Raw genomic sequence first — 23,008 nt, 5'->3', positions numbered from 1 at the left:
TCTTAAAGTTTCCTTTATCCGTGAAGCTCTTCCCAAATTGATCACATGTGTAAGGTTTCTCTCTGGTTCTCCCATCAGGTCTAAAAGAAACATTAAATCATGTGACATTTCAAATGAGAGAAAAAATGTGAAATAAAAAGCGAAGCCATAAGTCAAGATCACTGATGAGTTCAATAGTCATTTTAAACCAGTCGAATCTGGTTTGAGGATGGTTCCAAACATGACAGAATGTTTCAGGAACATCATACTAACCTTTAAATAACATTATATTAACATTCAGGAAACTGGACATTTGTATGTTCTTGGAATGTTACAAATCAACGTTCCTGAATGTTGAATTTTAAATCAAAATGAAGTTGAAAGAACGTTTGAGGAACATTATACCTTTTAAAACACATTCCTCTAATGTCAAGAAAACTGGACATTTTTTACGTACCCAGAACCAACAATTGGTTCTGAATATTTGGAGAATATTTTTTGTTCTGAATATTTTGGAAAACGTTCTTATAAATAAAGTCTGTTAGCTGGGGAACTACAGTACTTACCATGACTGTGTTGATGTGGTTTCTCCACTGAATGGATCTTCATGTGTCGATTCAGGTGAGTTTTAAAAGAGAAACTTGTCCCGCACTGATCACACGTGTGCAGCTTCTCTCCAGTGTGGATCTTCTCATGTTTTTTCAGATGTCCTGACTGACTGAATCTCTTGTTACAGTGTGAACACTTGTAAGGTTTTTCTCCAGTGTGAATCCTCTCATGTGTTTTCAGATTTGCTAACAGACTGAATCTCTTGTCACAGTGTGAACACTTGTAAGATTTTTCTCCAGTGTGAATAATCTGGTGCAGTTTTAAATGTTCAGCTGTAATAAAAGTCTTCTCACACTCAAAGCACATGTACTCTCTCACACCAGTGTGAATTTTCTCATGTTTATGTAAATATGGCTGCAGTGAAAAACTCTTTCCACACACAGAACATGAATGTGACTTCTCCTTCATATGAACTACCTGGTGTCTCTTCAAGTTTGCTGCCACAATAAATGTTTTGCCGCATTGATCACACGTGAATGGCTTCTCTCCAGTGTGAACTCTCATGTGAACATCAAGGCTTGATGATAGTGCAAAGCTTTTCCCACACTGATCACATGCATACAGCTTTTCTCCAGTGTGGATACGCATGTGTCTATTAAGTTGAGGTTTTTGTTTGAAACTCTTTCCGCACTGATCACACGTGAATGGCTTCTCTCCGGTGTGAACTCTCATGTGAAGCTTAAGATGTTGTTTGTCTGAGAATCTCTTTTCACACTGATCACATGAGTATGGCTTTTCTCCAGTGTGGCTTCTCATGTGACTCTTAAGGGTTGATGAGTGCATGAAATCTTTACCACATTGATCACATGTGAACGGTCTCTGTCCAGTATGAACTCTCTTGTGAATCTCAAGACTATGTTTGTGTGTAAAACTCTTTCCACACTGATCACATGAGTACGGCTTTTCTCCAGTGTGGATCCTCATGTGGCCTTGAAGATGTTGTTTTTGTGTGAAGCTCTTCCCGCACTGATCACACGTGTGTGGCTTCTCTCCGGTGTGAACTCTCATGTGAAGCTTAAGATGTTGTTTTTGTGTGAAGCTCTTCCCGCACTGATCACACGTGTGTGGCTTCTCTCCAGTATGAAGTCTCATGTGAAGCTTAAGACTTGGTTTGGTTGTGAAACTCTTTCCACACTGAGTGCAGGTTGTAGATTTCTTGGCTCTTGTTTTCTTAAAAAATATATTTTTAGTCTTTGAATGACTTAAAGGTTTTTCTCCAGGTTTGACATGATGTTCCTCCTCCACTTCACTCAGTTCTTCACTCTCCTCCTTCACTTCACTCAGTTCTTCACTCTCCTCCTTCACTTCACTCAGTTCTTCACTCTCCTCCTTCATTTCACTCAGTTCTTCACTCTCCTCCTTCATTTCACTCAGTTCTTCACTCTCCTCCTTCACTTCACTCAGTTCTTCACTCTCCTCCTTCATTTCACTCAGTTCTTCACTCTCCTCCTTCACTTCACTCAGTTCTTCACTCTCCTCCTTCATTTCACTCAGTTCTTCACTCTCCTCCTTCACTTCCATCAGGTCTGAAATCAAAGAGAAAAAGTTATTTCATTTTCAGTACAACAAAAATAATTAAAAGAGAGGAATATGAAGTGAAAGGACATAAAAAGAGCTCTGATGCAATAACAAAAACTACTTTATAAATGAGGTACATTGATCTTCTAATAATTATTTTTAAAACATTATGGACACAAATCCCATGTTTCTGTATCAAGAACTGTTAAATATATTTGATCAATGACACAATTATCTAATGTAATATTAGCATTAAAAATTATACAATAGTGTAATAATGTTGATACCAATGTTTAGATTGATATGTAATTTATTTCACTTAAAACTTTTATTACAGTCCAGTCACACTAGACTTTTAATTCCAATGACTCCCATTCATTCGCATGTGAACGTGGGAAACCATAAAGACTGGAAACGTTCCAGTTCAAGTTGGAAAGCCAATGAATTATTAGTCATTTATATCATAATTTAAATAGACATTTGATTATTCTATTAAACTCTTTACATTACATTTTACTGGTTCATTTGGATTCCAGTGTCACTTAGAGTTTCACCCCGGCCAATAATGCTGATCTCATGGTCACAAACTCATAAGTGTGATTATTAGTCGGAGGTTATGACTAATACTGGGCGGTAAACCGGTTTCAATTTTGAAACGATATGTATTTTTCATAAACTCATACCGCTGCGTTGCTGAAACAGCTGCTGTCTCTATTCAATGGCCATGAAGAGCGCTATGTAGAGTGTGTAGAGAGTGGGCCGCTATTAAAGGGTTAGTTCACCCAAAAATGAAAATTCTGTCAGTAATTACTCACCCTCATGTTGTTCCAACCCCGTAAGACCTTCGCTCATCTTCGGAACACAAATTAAGATATTTTTGATTAAATCTGAGAGCTGGATCACTCCTCCATAGGCTTCTAAGACATTATAACTTGCTGGCCCAGAAAATGCATTAAAGACACCGTTAATATAGTCCAAGTGACTACAGTGGCTCAATCTTAAGTTTATAAAGCGACAAGAATACTTTTTGTGCGCAAAAAAACCCAAAAATAACAACTTTATTCCACTATTAATTTCCTTCTCTCTGGGCCTCGAGTTGTTTCACGTAGTATAACTGCGTAGCGCTTCTGTGTTATACGTCACACGTAGGGTCACTATTGGCCGACGCTGGTCATGTGTGTGATGCGTGTGACGTACAACCCAGAAGTGCTATATAGTGGAATAAAGTCGTTATTTTTGTTTTGTTTTTGCAAAAAAAAATAATTTGTGTTCCGAAGATGAACAAAGGTCTTACGGGGTTGGAACAACATGAGGGTGAGTAATTACTGACAAAATTTTCATTTTTGGGTGAACTAACCCTTTAAATACATACCCTTACTACACTAATAGTAACAACTTTATAACACAACAATAAATAACTCACAAAACTAAATCTCTTTAATACTGCAAATACCATGTAGAGCATTTGATTCCCGAGATGCAGAATCACAGAATCCAGTCACTATTGGAACTTACTGTATAAAATGGAACGTCACAGAATTGTGGGATGAATAAATCAAAAGTAGGACTGTACAAATAATCAGATATAGATACGGACTAGTGACTGTGAATATTAAAGCTCAAAAAGACTGTCTGTATGTTCTGGCGTGTGTGTGTATGTGTGTGTGAAAGAGCGCTGCACGCGTGACGCAATTATTTCAGCGTCTGCTGTCTCCTTATACATGAACACATGAACTTCATCTGCAGAGTCACTTCATGAACATTTCACCATTTGATTTGATAAAACTATCCACATTTGTCGAACTCAAAAGTCTTTGACACCCTGTCAATATAAAAGTTTGGTTTAACTTGAAATAACATAACAAATAACATAAACTTACTATTGTACATTAGAGTGTACTTCGATTAATAGTGATGATGATGATGATAATAATAATACTGTTTACTAAAACACAAACTCAAAGGTCTTCATTGAAATTATAGAAATTGCACAGAGTAAAAATATACTTAGGGCTGTGCCGGTAAACTTAACAACAGCACCACCGCGGTGGCTGAGTAGCACCGGTGGTGGTTCGCCAAAACAATTTTTTTGTATGTGAGTGCTTTACATTAATATTATGACACGAGTGAAGCACAAAGCTTTGTTTACAAAAGAAATAATAGGTAAGCAATTAAATGTTACGTCGCTGCCATGGAAAAGTTTGAATCCATGACGAATGATAGAGTTGTGCGTGAGCCCATAAATTTAAACTTTGTCGGCTTTGAATTCTGGTTTTCGATCTGGTCACCAGATTATTTATTTAACAATTTAACAATATTCCATTAGTTATTATTCCATAGAAAGCTTGAATTGTCTACTTTTAAACAAAACAATTCAAAACGAAAATAAACCGACTGGCACTGCGTTCACTGCGAAGATGAAGAGTCAACATCGTCAACTTAATCTTTGCAGCCGACACTGACACAGAAAACACTTTATTAATAAACAATTCAAATGTCTCCTTGCTATATTTGACACATTCATAATCATTACTTTTGCTGGTTCTTTGTGACAGCTGTCATGTGCGTTATTGGCAGCGTCACCCTCCGGTTACATGAACGCGTCACCACCGCATCAGCACCGAAAACATGGAGATTTTATTTTAGAGAATAATCACACAACCCTTTTAGACATTCTATAATTAAATCAACTAATCAAATATTTAAAAATCGTGACTCATCCCTGCATGGAATCTCTTGTTTATTTTCCCATATCTTCACTCGTTCATTTCCGAAGGTTTTGTCCTTTGTTCGCTTTTAATTAGGCCTATTATTTTCGTATTCTTTACTGTGGTAAAGTAGAAAAAACGCTGTAGGACAGATAGCCTACATTTTTACTTGTACGTCAAATTCCTTTTAACACAGTGTGTGCTTGTTATTAGACATTGGTAAGGTGCGTCAAGTTTATTTGTAAAGCGCGTTTCACACACGCGGGTGATTTTAGTTTGGCTTTCTCTGGTAGCGCAATATCAAACATAGCCTAAATGCCTTGCCCTTGTTGGAAGATAAAATTCGCTCTTTATACCTTTTACAACAAGTAGAAAACATGAGCAGAAAACATTGATGGTCTTTTTCCTGCCCGTGTCCCACATCCCTCTCAAAGCGCAGAGTAGGCTATCACGTGTCTTTGTGTGGAAATATAAAACAAAAGTTTTTTTGTTTTTTGTTTTTTAATAGATTCAACTTTATTATATTATTTAAGTTACCAGTATTTACTGATATTTATTTCAATTCCTTTACAGGCTTAGTGTGTTGTTTCTTTGTTTTTTATTATTATTTCAAAACAACCCCCCAAACACCGCACCACCGCCGGTAGTTGGTCCATTACTACTGCGGTGGTAAAAAACTACCACCGTCACAGCCCTAAATATACTATATATATTATTATTAATAAAAAATTTAAGGAACAAATGAGAAGGAAGGACCGGAGGAAAAAAGCTTTCCTGCATCTTCACTCTGTGGGCTGTGAAACAGAAGCTGTGTGTGTTTGTGTTGTCCGTATCTCAGAAGATCAAAGTATCTGAGGTTATTTCAGCCTTAAACTGTTACTTCTGACATGATTTTCCTCTTTTAAAAACAGAGCATTTCTAAAATTGTGAAACACTCAGGAAGTGACATCATCTGGGCTCTTTCTACTGCATGATGGGAGGACAAGAAAATAATCAATCCATTGTAATCCATTGTTCGGCTTTGACTCCGAACTTCGTTATTCGAATATAATCCGAATATTTAAAAAAATATTGATATTCGAACGAATATTAGGCATCCTTTAATATTCAAACCTGTTATGGGCATTATTTTTTGTAAATGTGTTTGCTTGTAAACGTTGTTTTCAATTCAGATTCCGAGGCTTTTTCACGCCTGGTGAAGTTGTGAATCGCGAGCTAGGCGATTAGCAAGGCTATTATTGGTCATCTAGGCTCCTGTAGGTGACGTTAGCATCCTGGGGTGTGTTTCCCAAACAACGACGCAGCTCGCTGCTTAACTACCATAGTACGATGCATTGTTGAAGAAATCAACTAGCTAGTCACAACTGTTTCCCGAAACTGTATTGTCACAAAGTGGTCGTTCAACCACGTTTAAATGACGTCACGCACGCGGTGGAGTATTAACTTCTTTTAATTAAACTGTTTGAGATCGAATTAACGCTAAATATTTTGCTATAAATTACAGACATGGCATCTGAGGACTATTTCTCATTTTACTCAGTTATTTTGCTTTATTTCCAGATTCAATCATAGGCTCATTCTTATAGTCGAGCATGTTCGCACATGCGCACTCCTCAAAAACGGTGCTTTAATTTGTCTTGACAAACTAGAAAGACGTAAATGACATTTGTATGTATTCTAAATAAAAGACACAGGTTGTACTGAATGTCAGCTTGCTTACTTTGCATTAAGTCCACGTCATGCAAACTAGAAACTACTCTTCTAACGACAGGTCGAGATCTGTCGTTCCAACAACACATCTTTGTGATGCTGTTTGCGAATGTTCGTTAAAACGATGGTTTCGGGAAACACTGACTCGTTGAACTATGCTGGTAACGGCGGAACTTGCGAACAGAGTTGACTAACGATGGTTTTGGAAAACGCACCCCTGGTTAGCGCCTATTTTGTATAACCAAAACAATGGCCGTGCCAACGCCTAAAACAACCACGCCTGACAAGGAGTTTGAAATCTACACTCCTGACAATTTGAAAAGCAACGTGTGGCGCTATTTTGGGTTACCAAATATGTATATAAAAGGCTAATACTGGAAGAAATACAGTCATTATATTACACCATTATAATCATCATATCATTATGAACTAAACGTGTAAGAATCATAAACTTGTTGGTCTCAGAGCTTATTTTCTGGGTTACCAAAGAAACAGGGAAAAATCACGAGTACGGACAGTCCATTATTATATATAATAAAATATATTTACTGTATTCATCCACCCTGTTACTAAAGTTACTATAAGAAGAATGATCTCTATAATGGTATAACTTATATAATTTATGATTAATTAATACAACTTAAACAAATAATCAGATAAATTAATACAACTTATACAAATAATCAGATATCGCTTAAGTTACACTTACAACCCTGTCAGCCATCCTGGAAATGTAATTTACTTAATACAGTTTATTGTTTATTGCTTAAAAAATATAATAATAATAATAAAAATATTGAGAAATGTCCAACAAAAATTGTGAACTAAGTATAAACCAGAGCTAAAATTTTACTTTGTTTGATATGATATTGACAATAAATGACAGTTTCCCCTTGTTGAAATGTTCCCTGTACCCATTTCACAGTTGAACTGTTTATCTAAAAGTGATGAAGTTCTTGAATGTTTCTAACAAGAATGTTCTTCAGCATCATGAATGAATGAAGAATAAACACCAACCTCTTTGTTCTTCAGGATCTTCAGTGTGTTTCATTCTGCAGGGTTCTGGATCACGCATGTTCTCACTGTCCTCTTTAATAAACTCAGTCTTTGCAGATTTCAGCTCTTCCTGATGCTTTGATGCTCGTCTTCACTTGTAGCTGATGGGAAGTTACAGCATTTATTGGTGAATTACAGTGGGAGGAGCTTCACTGATGATGTAAATGACATGGGAGGGGCCTCAGTTATGGTAAATTTTTGTGGAAGGAGCTGATCTGCCCAAAATAAAAATAAAATATCAGTTACTGAGTTTGTTTTTATACTTTGATAAACAGAATATAAATATTGCAATACAATTATTCCGAATATAAATAATGGTTAGAAAAAAAGTTCAATGCATAAAGACAGAACAGTCTGACGACACCAATGAAATGAGCTTTAAGTGTCAATTTACAGGAGATCTGAAGACATCAGCATAATAAATGAGGTGAAAACAGGAACTATTGTCATGAAATAAAGAGTGTTTTCAGCAGATCTGTTAATATTGATGAGCCTCAGACTATCAACACTCATTCAACAAGCCATTCAGGGTCATCAGCAGATCATCTCACTTTATTCTGAGTGTTTGCTGTTAGAAACACATTATTTGAGTCAGGATAGATGATAAAAGCCTGTAAAACAACTCTATTGAAAGAAAATACTGTAATTTCTCACAATATGACATGGATAAAACATCAATAATAATAAAAAATTAAATAAAATAAAACACTATTGACACTCATCTTCATCAACCACTGCAGATAAGTAACTATGAATTGAAACATGGCTTGGCTTTATGATAACTCAGTGTAATAAAGTAATTAGATCTTTGACATGTAACAGTTTTTATGTGCATAAACTGACAATGATCAGTGGCAATTATGTTTCCAGTGGCAAACTATTCATATTTATCTGTATTTTAACATTTATGTATAGATTTATGTAGCAAAATATGGAAATATGTATAATTAATTAAATATATTTTAATCAGCTATCAGAATCAACTGTAGAATAATTAATATTACAATTATTTAGTCTGTTTGTCCAAAGTAAAGTAAAAAAGTGTTTCAATTTATGTGAATGTAAAAATATCTTGAACAAAGATTATTTGGGATAAGTATGTTTACTCTTGATATACATAAACAGGAATGCTCTACAACATTTGTTTTGTTGACCTAATAGATTCTCATGTATTTTTCCAAAACTTGTCCAAATGTTGTCCCAACTTTAAAAATTGGGGTAATTGTTAAAATAAAAAATATTATTGCTTTGCATTAACCAGCATTATTTACGCTGCTGTTATTTAGCTGCCATATGTTTCAGAGTTCATATTTTTACTGAATTACAATTGTTGATCATCACCATGTTTGAGATTTGTGTGTTGAGATTTATGTTCTTCTCATTGCAACTTTTGCAATTTATTTGCACAGGGGAAACTGTGTGTCTCTAGTTTAAAGAGGCAAATGTTAGTAGTTAACTTTGAAAATCAAACATGGAGATGATAAACAAGGATTGTTGATAAGCATTTCCCCCCAGGGTAGAGCAGTTTTACAGGCTTTTATCATCTATCCTCCTGACTCTTATAACAGTTAAACACTCAGAATAAAGTGAGATGATCTGCTGATGACCCTGAATGGCTTGTTTGAATGAGTGTTGATAGTCTGAGGCTCATCAATATTAACAGATCTGCTGAAAACACTCTTTATTTCATGACAATAGTTCCTGTTTTCACCTCATTTATTATGCTGATGTCTTCAGATCTCCTGTAAATTGACACTTAAAGCTCATTTCATTGGTGTCAGCAGACAGAAATAAATTAACTTATAGTAGCCAACAAATATTTGTTGGCTACTATATGTTCATTTATTTCTGTGTTTATGTTTTCATGTTTTTCTTGCAGTTCTTTACCAATTGTCTAGATATCTGCAGTTATTTTAACGAAGAAAGAGAATAATGTTAGAATTAGAAATAAAGAATTGTGAATTAGCATCAGTTGCTTTACAGACAGACAGATTGATATAAATGCTTAAATGTGTCAAATAACATGGGTCAAAGACAAATATTGCAAAAAATCTTTTCAGGCATGTTTAGAAGAATAATTATTTGATGACATATTCAAAGGCTGTATTTAAGGATCATAGTGAAACCACAAAATACACATTCATTGTAAATTTAAGTATTTATACTTTCCTTCAAACCACTAGGTTTTACCAATTTGTCAGCAAGATGTTTTAATATTAATATTTAAAATATAATAACATTTAATATGATCACTTATTTTATATATTTCAATAAGTACAGGTAATAACGTCTCGGTTACATATGCAACCCTAGTTCCCTGAGTAGTGAACGGAGACGTTACGTCGGATGACGACGAATGGGGTTTCGCTTAGAAAGCCTCTCACCTTCGAGTATACAAAACGAGCCAATGGCAATGAAATGCCATGGGTCTGCGGAATTTTCTATAGCGTAAGTCCGCCCCACGTCGTGGGTATATAAGGAAGTACGCTGGCAACATGCAGGTATGTTTCTTCACTGAGGAGCCGAGACTGAACTCCGGCGTTCCAGCGGTACAGCGGAAGTGGCAGGGAGACATAACGTCTCCGTTCCCTACTCAGGGAACGAGGGTTACATACGTAACCGAGACGTTCCCTTTCGTGGTCACTCCGAGTTACTACGGATGACGACGAATGGGGTCCCCAGTCTAATCACGCCACCTCGGCTGTCTTCCAGTGCCCTGCGTAAGTCTGAGCTCCCTGTATAACTCCTACTTAACACAGGAATACCAAGGTACACTGGGAAGCATATCTCAGAGGAAATATGCAATTATGCCCAGCCCTAAGGGGGGGACTTGGAATACACATATGACCCAGAGGGGCTGCATATGGAGTATCACTGGGGTGTCCAGCCGCAGGTGGAATATTTCAACCCCAGGGGTGGCAAGGTGCTTGCCGAGGGAAGACACATGCTCAAAGAGGCTTACAGTGGAAATACACATGTGGGGGTTGCCTAGAGGGGGAACCATGCACATGGAGGCACCTAGCCAAGCGCGAAAGCTGCCGGTGGCAACTCTGGCGTTGATGTCAACAGTGCTGGAGGAGACTCAGGGCCCAAGAGGATGCCACACTCCAAGTGGAGTGGGCCGTCACACCAAGGGGACATGGTCGACCTTGCTGCTGGTATGCCAAAGCAATGGCGTCCACTATCCAGTGGGACAACCTTTGCTCGGAGAGAGCCTTTCCCTTCAGCTTTCCACCATAACAGACAAAGAGCTGGTCTGAGGTCCTGAAACACTGCGTTCTGTCTACGTAAGCACGGAGGGCGCGTACTGGGCAGAGCAGTGCCAAGGCTGGGTCTGCCTCCTCCAAAGGCAGCGCTTGCAGGTTCACTACCTTGTCTCGAAAGTTTTGGTAGGAACCTTGGGCACATATCCAGGCCGGGGTCTCAGGATCACGTGAGAGTTAGCCGGCCCGAATTCCAGGCACGCTTCGTCAACCGAAAATGCCTGCAGGTCACCTAGCCTCTTGATAGAGGCCAATGCAACCAGGAGCGCTGTCTTAATTGACAGAAACTTAAGCTCCACTGATTGCAGAGGCTCAAAGGGAGCACTTTGCAGGGCAGTTAAAACCACTGAGAGATCCCAAGAGGGTACGAGGGGAGGACGAGGAGGATTCAGTCTCCTCGCTCCCCTCAGGAACCTGATGATCAGGTCGTGCTTTCCCAGAGACTTACCATCAATCGCGTTGTGATGTGCGGCAATAGCGGCAACATACACTTTCAGGGTGGAGGGAGACAGCTTTCGCTCCAACCCTTCTTGCAGGAAGGAAAGCACGACTCTGATCGGGCATTTCGTGGGTTCTTAAAGGAACACTCCACCGTTTTTTGAAATAGGGCTTATTCACCTTCTTTCCTACATTTAGATAGGTGGGCAAATGCATTTTTGTCTCAGTGCATGCATTGTTTTAGTTTGACAGGGTCGGCGCTAGCTTAGCTTAGCATAATGAATGGAATTCTTTGTTGCCAGCTAGCATGTCCTGAGTAAAAGTGATATAAAAAATAAAAATAAAACATCTAATTACTTCTTGTGGCCTGCGTATTCACAACGAGTACAAATAGTGTTGCAGATTAACACTAGGCGATTTCCTATGCAGATACATCAACCATCAAACATGAGTGATCCAGAACCCTGCAGAATCAAACACACTGAAGATCCTGAAGAACAAAGAGGTTGGTGTTTATTCCCAATTAAAAAAAGCTCTGTTTTTAAAGGAGGAAAATCAGACTTGTTCAATGGGTGCTATTATGCTTTTCCCCTTTTTCCAACTTTAGTGTGTAAATTTATTGTTTCAAGCATTACAAAAGTCTGTTAGGAAAGTGAATTCTGTTAAATAAAATATCCCTTTGGATTGGACTTTGAGCTTTGTAACCAAGAACTACAGCGGACTGCTTGTTTGGACTACAACACGTTTTTTTTCTGGATCTTGTGAAGTCATACTTTTACTCATTTAAATCATTTACGGCAACAGAGGACAAGGCCTGTTTGAGCTGCGCTAGTGAAGATTAAGAGTGTTGACGCTCTCCTTTATCTCCTTTATTATGCTTTCCTTTATAACCTCAACGTTTATCTGTGCGCTGCACATTTCATGAAAGATGAGAGTAAAATGCAGGCTACACACAAAAGCTTCTCCCGAAATAGAGAAGTTCCGCCTTTGTTGTGACAATCTGTTGTTTATGGATCACAACTTCTAAGAATGTCTTATTATTTGTTGTGTTTTTTATTAACTGTTCCAGTTATAAGTTTTATGTAGCTGCTATGTTGTAAACAAAGGGCAAAGCTTTGCCTAACATAACAGTATTGATGTAGTGTTTACTGTAGCTTTTGTAAGACTGTTCACAGCCCGTTAGATTATCCACGTTAGCCCGAAAATTATCCATGATTTTGTGATCGATTAGAGCAAATTTATACAAATAGAGCAGAACCCGCAGGGGTGGGACATTTCCCGAACATGCTCTAAGCAGTGCTAATCACAACACACTAGATAATAACAGACCATCGTGTCTTAATGAGTGTGTTATACAAACCGTAAGGCAAAACCTAGCATGTTTGGTATCGTTGGACTCGGCAAGGATTCAGGAGTCTAATTAGATGAGTCTCGTGAAAATAATATTAAGTCACTAACATTTTAGACACAATATAGACTCTTTTTGATCTGTTTCAGCAGTGTAGAGTTGTGATTTAGCGCTTAAAAAACATTTGCCGATATCTTTGTCAGAAGTTTGGTCGATAGCTATACGCCAATGCCCAAATGCGAAAATATTGATAGTAAGGAGTAGTAAAATCCAATCAAAGTCATGTGTCAGTAATTTTTTACGTGGTTTTTTCATAAAAATCTCTATAACTCTGAAGTGAATTGAGATATTTTCACCAAAATTGACACACATATGTATGGGCTCAGTCTGAGGACACATAAAAAAATGGTGGGACTGAGCCTCTAGATGGCACTATAATAGAACAAAACATGAAATTCCCATTGACTTCAATATAGTTTTGTGAAATAAAATGCTATACTTAACAAATGCATTGGTGTAATATTACGAAACTCAGAATGTGCCATCAGCACCATCCCCTGAAGGTACCCAAAATATTTCGAGACAGCGCCACCTTTTGGTCAAAAGTTATAACAGAATTTTCAAAATGGCTAATAACTTTTGAATAAAGTGGCCTATTGTAATGCCACTGGTCTTAATAGATTCCTTGGCTCACGGTGATAACATAGATACCAAGTTTACCTTATTTGGCTGAACTTCCTGTCCGCCATCTTGATTTTCATTCAAAACCTACTTTTTCGAACTCCTCCTAGACCGTTTGTCCGATTTTCACCAAAATTGAATCATATCATCTCCAGACTGCCGACTTAAAGTTATGGATTTGTGTCGATTGACGAAACCATTTTCGTATACTGCAGCAGCAAAGTTGAGGCATGCTGTCAAAAGGACTATTCAGGCTTTATCTCTGCAATGCCTTGACATATAGCCACCAAACTTTGTATGTGTCATTGTCACTTCACTCTGACCACATCACATCAGTTTTGTAACTGCTCCACCTATTGGTCGAAAGTGATAATCAATTAAGTCATATTTTTAATTACTGTTTATATGATTTTTCTGCCATTTCGCCTAACATCCTCTTTAAATGCTCATTGTTGCAGTTGGTCTGACACTTTCAGCCATGTAGGCATGTCTTATCGTCTTCTCCTGCTTGGCCCGATAATGGCTGCTTGCAGCTATATTTTTATAAATGTATCCATTTCATCAAAAATATTTGATTAAAATTGAGTTGGACCAACTCACTTAAGTTGGTCAAAATTGAGTTGGACCAACTTAATTACATTTCATTGCATGAATTAGTTGGGGCTACACCAGTGGTTCTCAACCTCTCCTGCAGGGACCCCCTGACAGGCCATGTTTCTGTTTTAACCCTGAAATGGCACACCTGATTCAATTAATGAGTAGTTATTAGAGTAGGAAGAGTAGGAATTAGTCAATTAATCAATTAGTCAACTACTCATTAAGCTTTTAATTAACTGAATCAGGTGTGCCATTTCAGGGTTAAAACAGAAACATGGCCTGTCAGGGGGTCCCTGCAGGAGAGGTTGAGAACCACTGGGCTACACATATTTATTGGATGGAAAACCTGCCCTCAATTAAATTGAGTTTGTCCAATGAGTTATTTTTTTGAGTGTGTGGTGAGATGGAGACAGTAATCATTTCAGTTTATTTTGTAAAAACTGTTGTTTAAAGTTCATAGTAATTGTTCTGACTTATAAATAATAAATGTGAACAATACTATGCTGTTGATAAAATTAGTAATGAGTTTAATAAATCATTATATGAAGCAAATACAAACATTAAGTAAAAGTGAAATTGAATGAGATCTCTCTCTTTACTGACTCAAAAGCATCTCAAGAGAAGAAAAGAAAAGTGTCCAGTTTCAAAGATACATGAAAGTATATCTTGTGTTTGCATGGAAGAGTAGAAGTAGAAGAGAAACTAGATGTTCTGATGAAATTAAAACAATTGAAAAATAGTAATAAAAGTGTTATGGCCCTCTTCTCCTGTGTGAATTTTCTGGTGGTCTTTCAGTTCATCTTCTGTAGTAAAGGACTTCTGCACTGAAACACACACCACTGTGTCTTTTCTGCTGTAAAATTACGGATGAATCTTCTCCTTTGTTAGAATCTTCAGGTGTTTCTTCAGGACTGACGCTCAGTAAAACTGTTTACCACACTGATCATAGTTAAATGCTCTTTCTTCAGAATGAGAGGCTTTAATTTCTAACTTTTCTTCCCTGTGTGAACTCTCATGTGAATCTTCAGCCTTGATTTAAATGAAGCGTTTTTTACACTGAGGGCAGGAGACATATTTTTTTGGCTTCTGTTTTTCCTTTCTTGTTCACGTCCATCAGGTCTAAAAGAAACATTAAATCATGAGATTTCAAATGAGAGACAAATGTGAAATGAAAAGTGAAGCTCAAAGTCAAGGTCACTGATGAGTTCAACAGTCATTTTAATCCCATCAAATCTGGTCAACAACTGCTGTGCACGATTATGATCTATTTTAATGTCATGAAGATGATTTGTGTTATAAATCACTAGTTTGGTCATGAATGTAAATCTGATGAGCATCAGCATGGTCTTCATCATGAAGAATGAATGAGGAATCAAGAATAAACACCAACCTCTTTGTTCTTCAGTATCTTGATGTTTCATTCTGCAGGTTCTGGATCACTGGCGTTCTCTCCGTCCTCTACTTCCAGATGCTTTCTGGCAGTTCTGCTAAAAATGATAATATGAATGATTCTTCAATTGTTTTTAATGATCAAAAACAACTTACTACTAGGGCAGAACTAGGGCTGCAACACTAATTGATGAAATTAATAATAACAAGCAGATGATAGAAACAGAAAGCTGATTTATATTCATCTGTTTAGTCACATGATATCTGTTGGACAAAGTATGGAATCCTGTTTCCATCACAGTTGCGCAAATAATATAAATATGTAAGTCACAATAATGAGAAACGTTGTCATAATTATGACTTAGTATCTTATAATAATTAGAAACTTTCTCGTAATAACTTAACATTGCATTATAACAAGATGCTTTCTCATAATAACAACTTAACATCTCATAATGAGAAACAGTCTCATAATAATGAGATACTTTCTCATAATGAAAATTTTACATAATAATAATAAGATACTTTCTTATAATTATAACTCAATATCTCAAAATGTGAAAAAACTTTAAATAGATAGCAAGCAACCACCAATATGTCCTGTTGCTCATCATGGCTGTTAGGAAACTAACTTACACAGGAGAGACTTTAATGCTCAGCACATAAAGATGAACTACTTACTGTGATCTCAGACTGTGATTGTTTTCCATTTGAGTGAGTAAAGAAGATGGATCATGGTGATCCGGTTTCTCCACTGTATGGATCTTCATGTGTCGCTTTAGGTGACTTTTAAAATAGAAACTTGTTCCACACTGATCGCACGTGTGCGGCTTCTCTCTGCTGTGGATCCTCTCATGTTTTTTCAGATTTGATGACAGATTGAATCTCTTGTCACAGTGTAAACACTTGTAAGGTTTCTCGCCAGTGTGGATCATCTCATGTGTTTTCAGATTTGCTGAAATACTGAATCTCTTATCACAGTGTGAACACTTGTAAGGTTTTTCTCCAATATGGATCCTCTCATGTGTTTTCAGACTTCCTGACTGACTGAATCTCTTGTCACAGTGTGAACACTTGTAGGGTTTTTCTCCAGTGTGGATCCTCTCATGTGTTTTCAGATCTGCCGACAGATTGAATCTCTTGTTGCAGTGTGAACACTTGTAAGGTTTTTCTCCAGTGTGAATTCTCTGGTGCAGTTTTAAACTGTACGCTAAAGTAAAAGTCTTCCCACACTCAAAGCACATGTACTCTCTCACACCAGTGTGGATTTTCTCATGTCTATGTAAATGTTGCCGCTGTGAAAAACTCTTTCCACACACAGAACATGAATGCGGCTTCTCCTTCATATGAACTCTTAGGTGTGTCTTCAGGTTTGATCCACTATGAAACGTTTTTCCACATTGATCACATGTGAACGGCTTCTCTCCAGTGTGAATTCTCATATGAATCTCAAGACTACATTTGTATGTGAAACTCTTTCCACACTGAGTGCAGGTGAAAGATTTCTTGGCTCTTCTTTTCTTTAAAAATTTCTGTTTTTTCTTTGAGCGACTCAAAGGTTTTTCTCCAGGTTTGACATGATGTTCCTCCTTCACTTCACTCAGTTCTTCACTCTCCTCCTTCACTTCACTCAGTTCTTCACTCTCCTCCTTTACTTCACTCAGTTCTTCACTCTCCTCCTTCACTTCACTCAGTTCTTCACTCTCCTCCTTCACTTCTATCGGGTCTGAAATGAAACAAAAAAAAACATCAAAATAATACAAAGGAAAAAAAATGAAGTGAAGGGACATTAATATGGAAGCTTGTTTCCACCACAAAATAAAACGTTTTAAAATATAATTGCGATTAATTGCAATTCTGACTTTATTTCTCAGAATTGCGTGGAATAAAGTCGCAATTGCGTGTTATCTCAAAATTCTGAATTTATAACACGCAATTGCGACTTTATATCATGCAGTCCTGACTTTATATCTCGCAATTGCGACTTTATTTCTCAGAATTGTGATCTCGCAATTGTGAGAAAAAAGTCAGAATTGTGAGATAAAAAATCACAATTATTATTATTTATTTATTATTCAGTGGTGGAGCTTCCATACATTAAAGTAGACAAATGCTATTTAATATTACCATTTTGCTGATTTTTTATATTAATTAAATAAAGATGAATAAAGTGAGTTTCCCTGTGTTTCAGTTTAAGTTTGGCGAATTAAATTCCCGCTAGTTTAAATCACATTTTGGATTTATTATTTGTTATACATTGAATGTATCCTTGTAAAAAAATACACCGCAGAGTGTGACATCTCACGACAGTGTCAGTAGATATTTCATATGCTGAAAGTCTAGACTAATCATGGCTTTAACTAGTTTTAAATTAACTGTTTTTGAGAATGATCTGTGTCCTGTGTCAGTAGATAAAAATAATAAATTAAATAAAAGCTAAATTAAATTTAGTTTGACCTGATGTTGACAATAAATATGAAAATTTCTCAAACCTCACTTTACTGACCATTTTTTGAAAACCAAAAACTGAAACTTTTGTACCCATTTCACAGTTGAACTGTTTATCTAAATGTGATGAAGTGCTTGAATGTTTCTAACATGAATGTTCTTCAGCATCATGAATGAATGAAGAATAAACACCAACCTCTTTGTTCTTCAGGATCTTCAGTGTGTTTCATTCTGCAGGGTTCTGGATCACTCATGTTCTCACTGTCCTCTTTAATAAACTCAGTCTTTGCAGATTTCAGCTCTTCCTGATGCTCTGATGCTCATTTTCACTTGTAACTGATGGGAATATTCCAGTATTTATGGGTGAATTGCAGTGGGAGGAGCTTCACTGATGATGTGACTGATATGGGAGGAGCTTCACTGATGATGTAAATGACATGGGAGGGGCCTCAGTCATGGTAAATTTTTGTGGAAGGAAATGACCTGCCCAAAATAAAAATAAAATATCAGTTACTGAGTTTGTTTTTATACTTTGATAAACAGAATATAAATATTGCAATACAATTATTCCGAATATAAATAATGGTTAAAAAAAAAGTTCATGCATAAAGACAGAACAGTCTGTTGACACCAATGAAATGAGCTTTAAATGTCAATGTACAGGAGATCTGAAGACATCAGCATAATAAATGAGGTGAAAACAGGAACTATTGCCATGAAATAAAGAGTGTTTTCAGCAGATCTGTTAATATTGATGAGCCTCAGACTATCAACACTCATTCAACAAGCCATTCAGGATCATCAGCAGATCATCTCACTTTATTCTGAGTGTTTGCTGTTAGAAACACATTATTTGAGTCAGGATAGATGATAAAAGCCTAAAACTGCTCTATTGGAAGACCATACTGTCATTTCTCACAATATGACGGATAAAACATCAATAATAATAAAAAATAAAATAAAAAAAAACACTATTGACACTGATCTTCTTCAACCAGTAACTATGAATTGAAACATGGCTTGGCTTTATGATAACTCAGTGTAATAAAGTAATTAGATCTTTAACATGTAACAGTTTTTATGTGCAGAAACTGACAATGATCGGTGGCAATTATGTTTCCAGTGGCAAACTGTATTCATATTTATCTGTATTTTAACATTTATATATAGATTTATGTAGCAAAATATTGAAATATGTATAATTAATTAAATATATTTTAATCAGCTTTCAGAATCAACTGTAGCAGAATTAATATAACAATTATTTAGTCTGTTTGTCCAAAGTAATATAATAATAATAATAATAATAATAATAATAATAATAATAATAATAATAATAATAATAATGTGTTTATTTTAAATAGCGCCTTTCAGGAAACTCAAGGTCGCTTTACAATAAAGTACAACATACATGACATAGAAACAAGACATGAAACAATACAAATAAACCGAGATGGATAACATAATAGATTACTAGATTATAAACATAGAAATCAGATCATAAAGTCAGGGGTCAGGGAAACAAGCAGCAAAAAGATATGTTTTAAGTTGGTTTTTGAAATCGTGTAATGATGAGAGGTCGCGGATGTGTTGTGGAATAGAATTCCAGAGAGTTGGAGCAGCAACACAAAAAGCCCTTCCACCAATAGATGACAGTTTGTGTCTACAGATCGTCAACAGACCAGTATCGGAGGATCTAAGTGTGCGAACTGGGGAGTAGGTATGGATGAGATCAGCTTTGAATGTGATAAGGAGTATCTTGTACTGAATACGAAAGTGTACCGGTAGTCAATGAAGTCTGTGTAAAATCGGAGAAATGTGAGATTTCTTTGTGTAAGTGATGACCCTAGCAGAGGAGTTATATTGGATCTTATTTATTTATGAGTTGGGTAAGCCATAGAAGAGAGAATTGCAGTAGTCAAGCTGTGAAGTAATGAAAGCCTGAACCAGAGTTTCAGCATCATTGATATTCAGAAATGGACGTAAGCGAACGATATTGCGTAGGTGAAAGAAGGCAGACTTAGTGAGAGAGGAGATGTGTGGAAGGAAGGAAAGAGAGGAATCAAAGATTATACCAAGGTTTTTGACAGTGGTGGAAGGTTGAACCAAAACACACAGAAACGGGATGTAATTTGAGGTGAACCAATAAGAAGTAGATCTTTTTTATCAGTAGCTGCGTTTACATGGACACTTATAATCGGATTGACGGCTCAATCGGACTAAAAAACCTTCATGTAAACACCTTAATCGTTCCGATTGAGCTCGATCCGAATGAAATTTTGATCGGATTGAAAGGGGTGGTTTATCCCTTTTGTAATCCGATTGAGAGAACATGTAAACACTTGATCGGATTGAAAACCTAAACTGAAAGGACTGCGCATGTGCAATGACGTTAAGTAGCGTAATGACATATGACGTGCGGAACGAGCTGTTCTTCCTGTTGAATAAAGTGTCATATTAATAAGTTTCCCGTCATTCTAAAATTCTCATTTTAGATCTCGCTACAAAGATTATTTGGGATGAGTATGTTTGCCATCTTGATATAAATAAACAGGAATGCTCTGCAACATTTGTTTTGTTGACCTAATAGGTTCTCATGTATTTTTCCAAAACTTGTCCAAATGTTGTCCCAACTTTACAAATTGAGTTATTTGAACAAACAATTTTACCTTCAACAATGTTGTGCCAGATCCCAGCATGCATTGCAGCTTGAATAAATGATGGGGTAATTGTTAAAATAAAAAATATTATTGCTTAACAATAACCAGCTTGATTCATTGATTTATGATGCTGCTGTTATTTAGCTGCCATATGTTTCAGAGTACATATTTTTTACTGAATTACAATTGTTGATCATCACCATGTTTGAGATTTGTGTGTTGAGATTTATGTTCTTCTCATTGCAACTTTTGCCATTTATTTGCGCATGGAGATGATAAACAAGGATTGTTGATTAGCATTTTCCCCCAGAGCAGTTTTACAGGCTTTTATCATGTATCCTGACTCAAATAATGTGTTTCTAACAGCAAACACTCAGAATAAAGTGAGATGATCTGCTGATGATCCTGAATGGCTTGTTGAATGAGTGTTGATAGTCTGAGGCTCATCATTAACAGATCTGCTGAAAACACTCTTTATTTCATGACAATAGTTCCTGTTTTCACCTCATTTATTATGCTGATGTCTTCAGATCTCCTGTAAATTGACACTTAAAGCTCATTTCATTGGTGTCAGCAGACTGAGGGTATTTGTTTGGCTACTATATGTTCATTTATTTCTGTGTTTATGTTTTCATATGTTTTTCTTGCAGTTCTTTACCAATTTTCTAGATATCTACAATTATTTTAACAAAGAAAGAGATAATGTTAGAATTAGAAATAAAGAATTGTGAATTAGCATCAGTTGCTTTACAGACAGACAGATTGATATAAATGCTTAAATGTGTCAAATAACATGGGTCAAAGACAAATATTGCAAAAAATCTTTTCTGGCATGTTTAGAAGAATAATTATTTGATGATATATTCAAAGGCTGTATTTAAGGATCATAGTGAAACCACAAAATACTCATTCATTGTAAATGTAAGTATTTGTACTTTCCTTCAAACCACTAGGTTTTACCCATTTGTCAGCAAGATGTTTTAATATCAATATTTAAAATGTAATAACATTTAATATGATCACTTATTTTATATATTTCAATAAGTACAGGTAAGAATAACTATATAATTTAATTTTTACATAAATGTATCTTATTTCACCCATATTTTGACATTTTGTTTTCACCTAGGTTATTTGAAACATTATAGTTTTTCACAATTGCTACGACACATTTCACAAATGCATCACAGTGTCAAATGTGTTTTAGTGAGTGAGAATGTGTTTAGAGTTTTGCAAACAGTGTTTTAACTGCCTGAACTTGTTTAAGGTTTTGCAGAAAGAGTGATTTATTCAACAAATTGGTTTACACTATTGAGAATTTAGTTCAGGGAATGGAGTTGTGTCTAAGCAATTGTGAAAAACTGTAAAATAGACACTTTACATTGAATGAGTTTTCTGTGTTTATAAAAAAATGTACATTTAATTTAAAAATTAAATCAGATACAGACACAATAACTTGACATCCAGTCTTTGACCCTAAAACAAACAAAGTGAATGATTTATTTTAGATTTTGGCAGATCAGCTCCTCCCACTAAAATTTACCATTTACCATAAAGCCCCTCCCATGTCAATCACATCATCAATAAAGCTCCTCCCACATCAATTACATCATCATTGAAGCTCCCCCCACGGCAAATCTCCAATAAATGCTGTAAATTCCCATCAGCTACAAGTAAAGACGAGCATCAGAGCATCAGGAAGAGCTGAAATCTGCAAAGACTGAGTTTATTAAAGAGGACAGTAAGAACATGAGTGATCCAGAACCCTGCAGAATGAAACACACTGAAGATCCTGAAGAACAAAAAGGTTGGTGTTTATTCCCAATTAAAAAAAATTGCTGTTTTTAAAAGGAGGAAAATCAGACACAGTTGTTCAAGGGGTGCTATTATGATTTTTCCCTTTTTCCAACTTTAGTTAGTGTGTAAATTTGTTGTTCAAGCATTGCAAAAATCTGTTAGGAAAGTTGATTCTGTTAAATAAAATATCCCTTTGTATTGGGCTTTGTAACCAAGAACTACAACAAATTTTTGTTTGGACTACAACACGTTTGGACTACAACATCAACGTTTGTCTGTGCGCTGCACATTTCATGAAGGATGAGAGTAAAATGCAGGCTACACACAAAAGCTTCTCCCGAAATAGAAAAGTTCCCACTTTGTTGTGACAATCTGTTGTTTATGGATCACAACTTCTAAGAATGTCTTATTATTTGTTGTGTTTTTTATTAACTGTTCCAGTTATAAGTTTTATGTAGCTGCTATGTTGTAAACAAAGGGCAAAGGTTAACCTCTGCTAGCCTAACTAACATAACAGTATTGATGTAGTGTTTACTGTAGCTTTTGTAAGACTGTTCACAGCCCGTTAGGAAAATTATCCATGATTTTGTGATCGATTAGAGCAAATTTAGACAAATAGAGCAGAACCCGCAGGGGTGGGACATTTCCCGAACATGCGCTAAGCAGTGCTAATCACAACACACTGGATAATAACAGACCTTCGCGTCTTAATGAGTGTGTTATTTATTCAAACGGTTCCTTGTGATATTTGTTTGCAACTATTTTCGCTGCTGAAACAGATCAAAAAGAGTCTATATCGTGTCTAAA

The 23,008-nt window shown here is 36.3% G+C and overlaps 1 protein-coding gene across 3 annotated transcripts; it reads right to left on the bottom strand.

Moving 5' to 3' along the window:
• Nucleotides 1–14,518: 14,518 nt before the first annotated feature.
• LOC311066286 (uncharacterized protein) lies at nt 14,519–18,122 on the bottom strand. 3 transcript variants are annotated; one of them, XM_084087370.1, is made up of 4 exons: nt 17,941–18,122; nt 15,978–17,022; nt 15,298–15,394; nt 14,519–15,026 (listed from the first exon to the last, which is right to left on the bottom strand). In XM_084087370.1, exons 1-3 carry the CDS (start codon nt 17,996–17,998, stop codon nt 15,325–15,327), a joined length of 1,173 nt encoding a protein of 390 aa, XP_083943496.1. In that variant the 5' UTR covers nt 17,999–18,122; the 3' UTR covers nt 14,519–15,026; nt 15,298–15,324. The 3 variants fall into 3 exon arrangements, with proteins under 3 accessions (XP_083943496.1, XP_083943494.1, XP_083943495.1); XM_084087368.1 differs by lacking the exon at nt 17,941–18,122 and having other exon boundaries at nt 15,978–17,090; XM_084087369.1 differs by lacking the exon at nt 17,941–18,122 and having other exon boundaries at nt 15,298–15,391; nt 15,978–17,090.
• Between the last annotated feature and the right edge of the window lie 4,886 nt (nt 18,123–23,008).

The sequence above is a fragment of the Abramis brama genome (assembly GCF_963993115.1).
Source record: "Abramis brama genome assembly, chromosome: 1".
Classification (NCBI taxonomy): domain Eukaryota; kingdom Metazoa; phylum Chordata; class Actinopteri; order Cypriniformes; family Leuciscidae; genus Abramis; species Abramis brama.
Note: the sequence above shows the minus strand (reverse complement) of the source record. Positions and strands in the feature narration are given on the sequence as shown.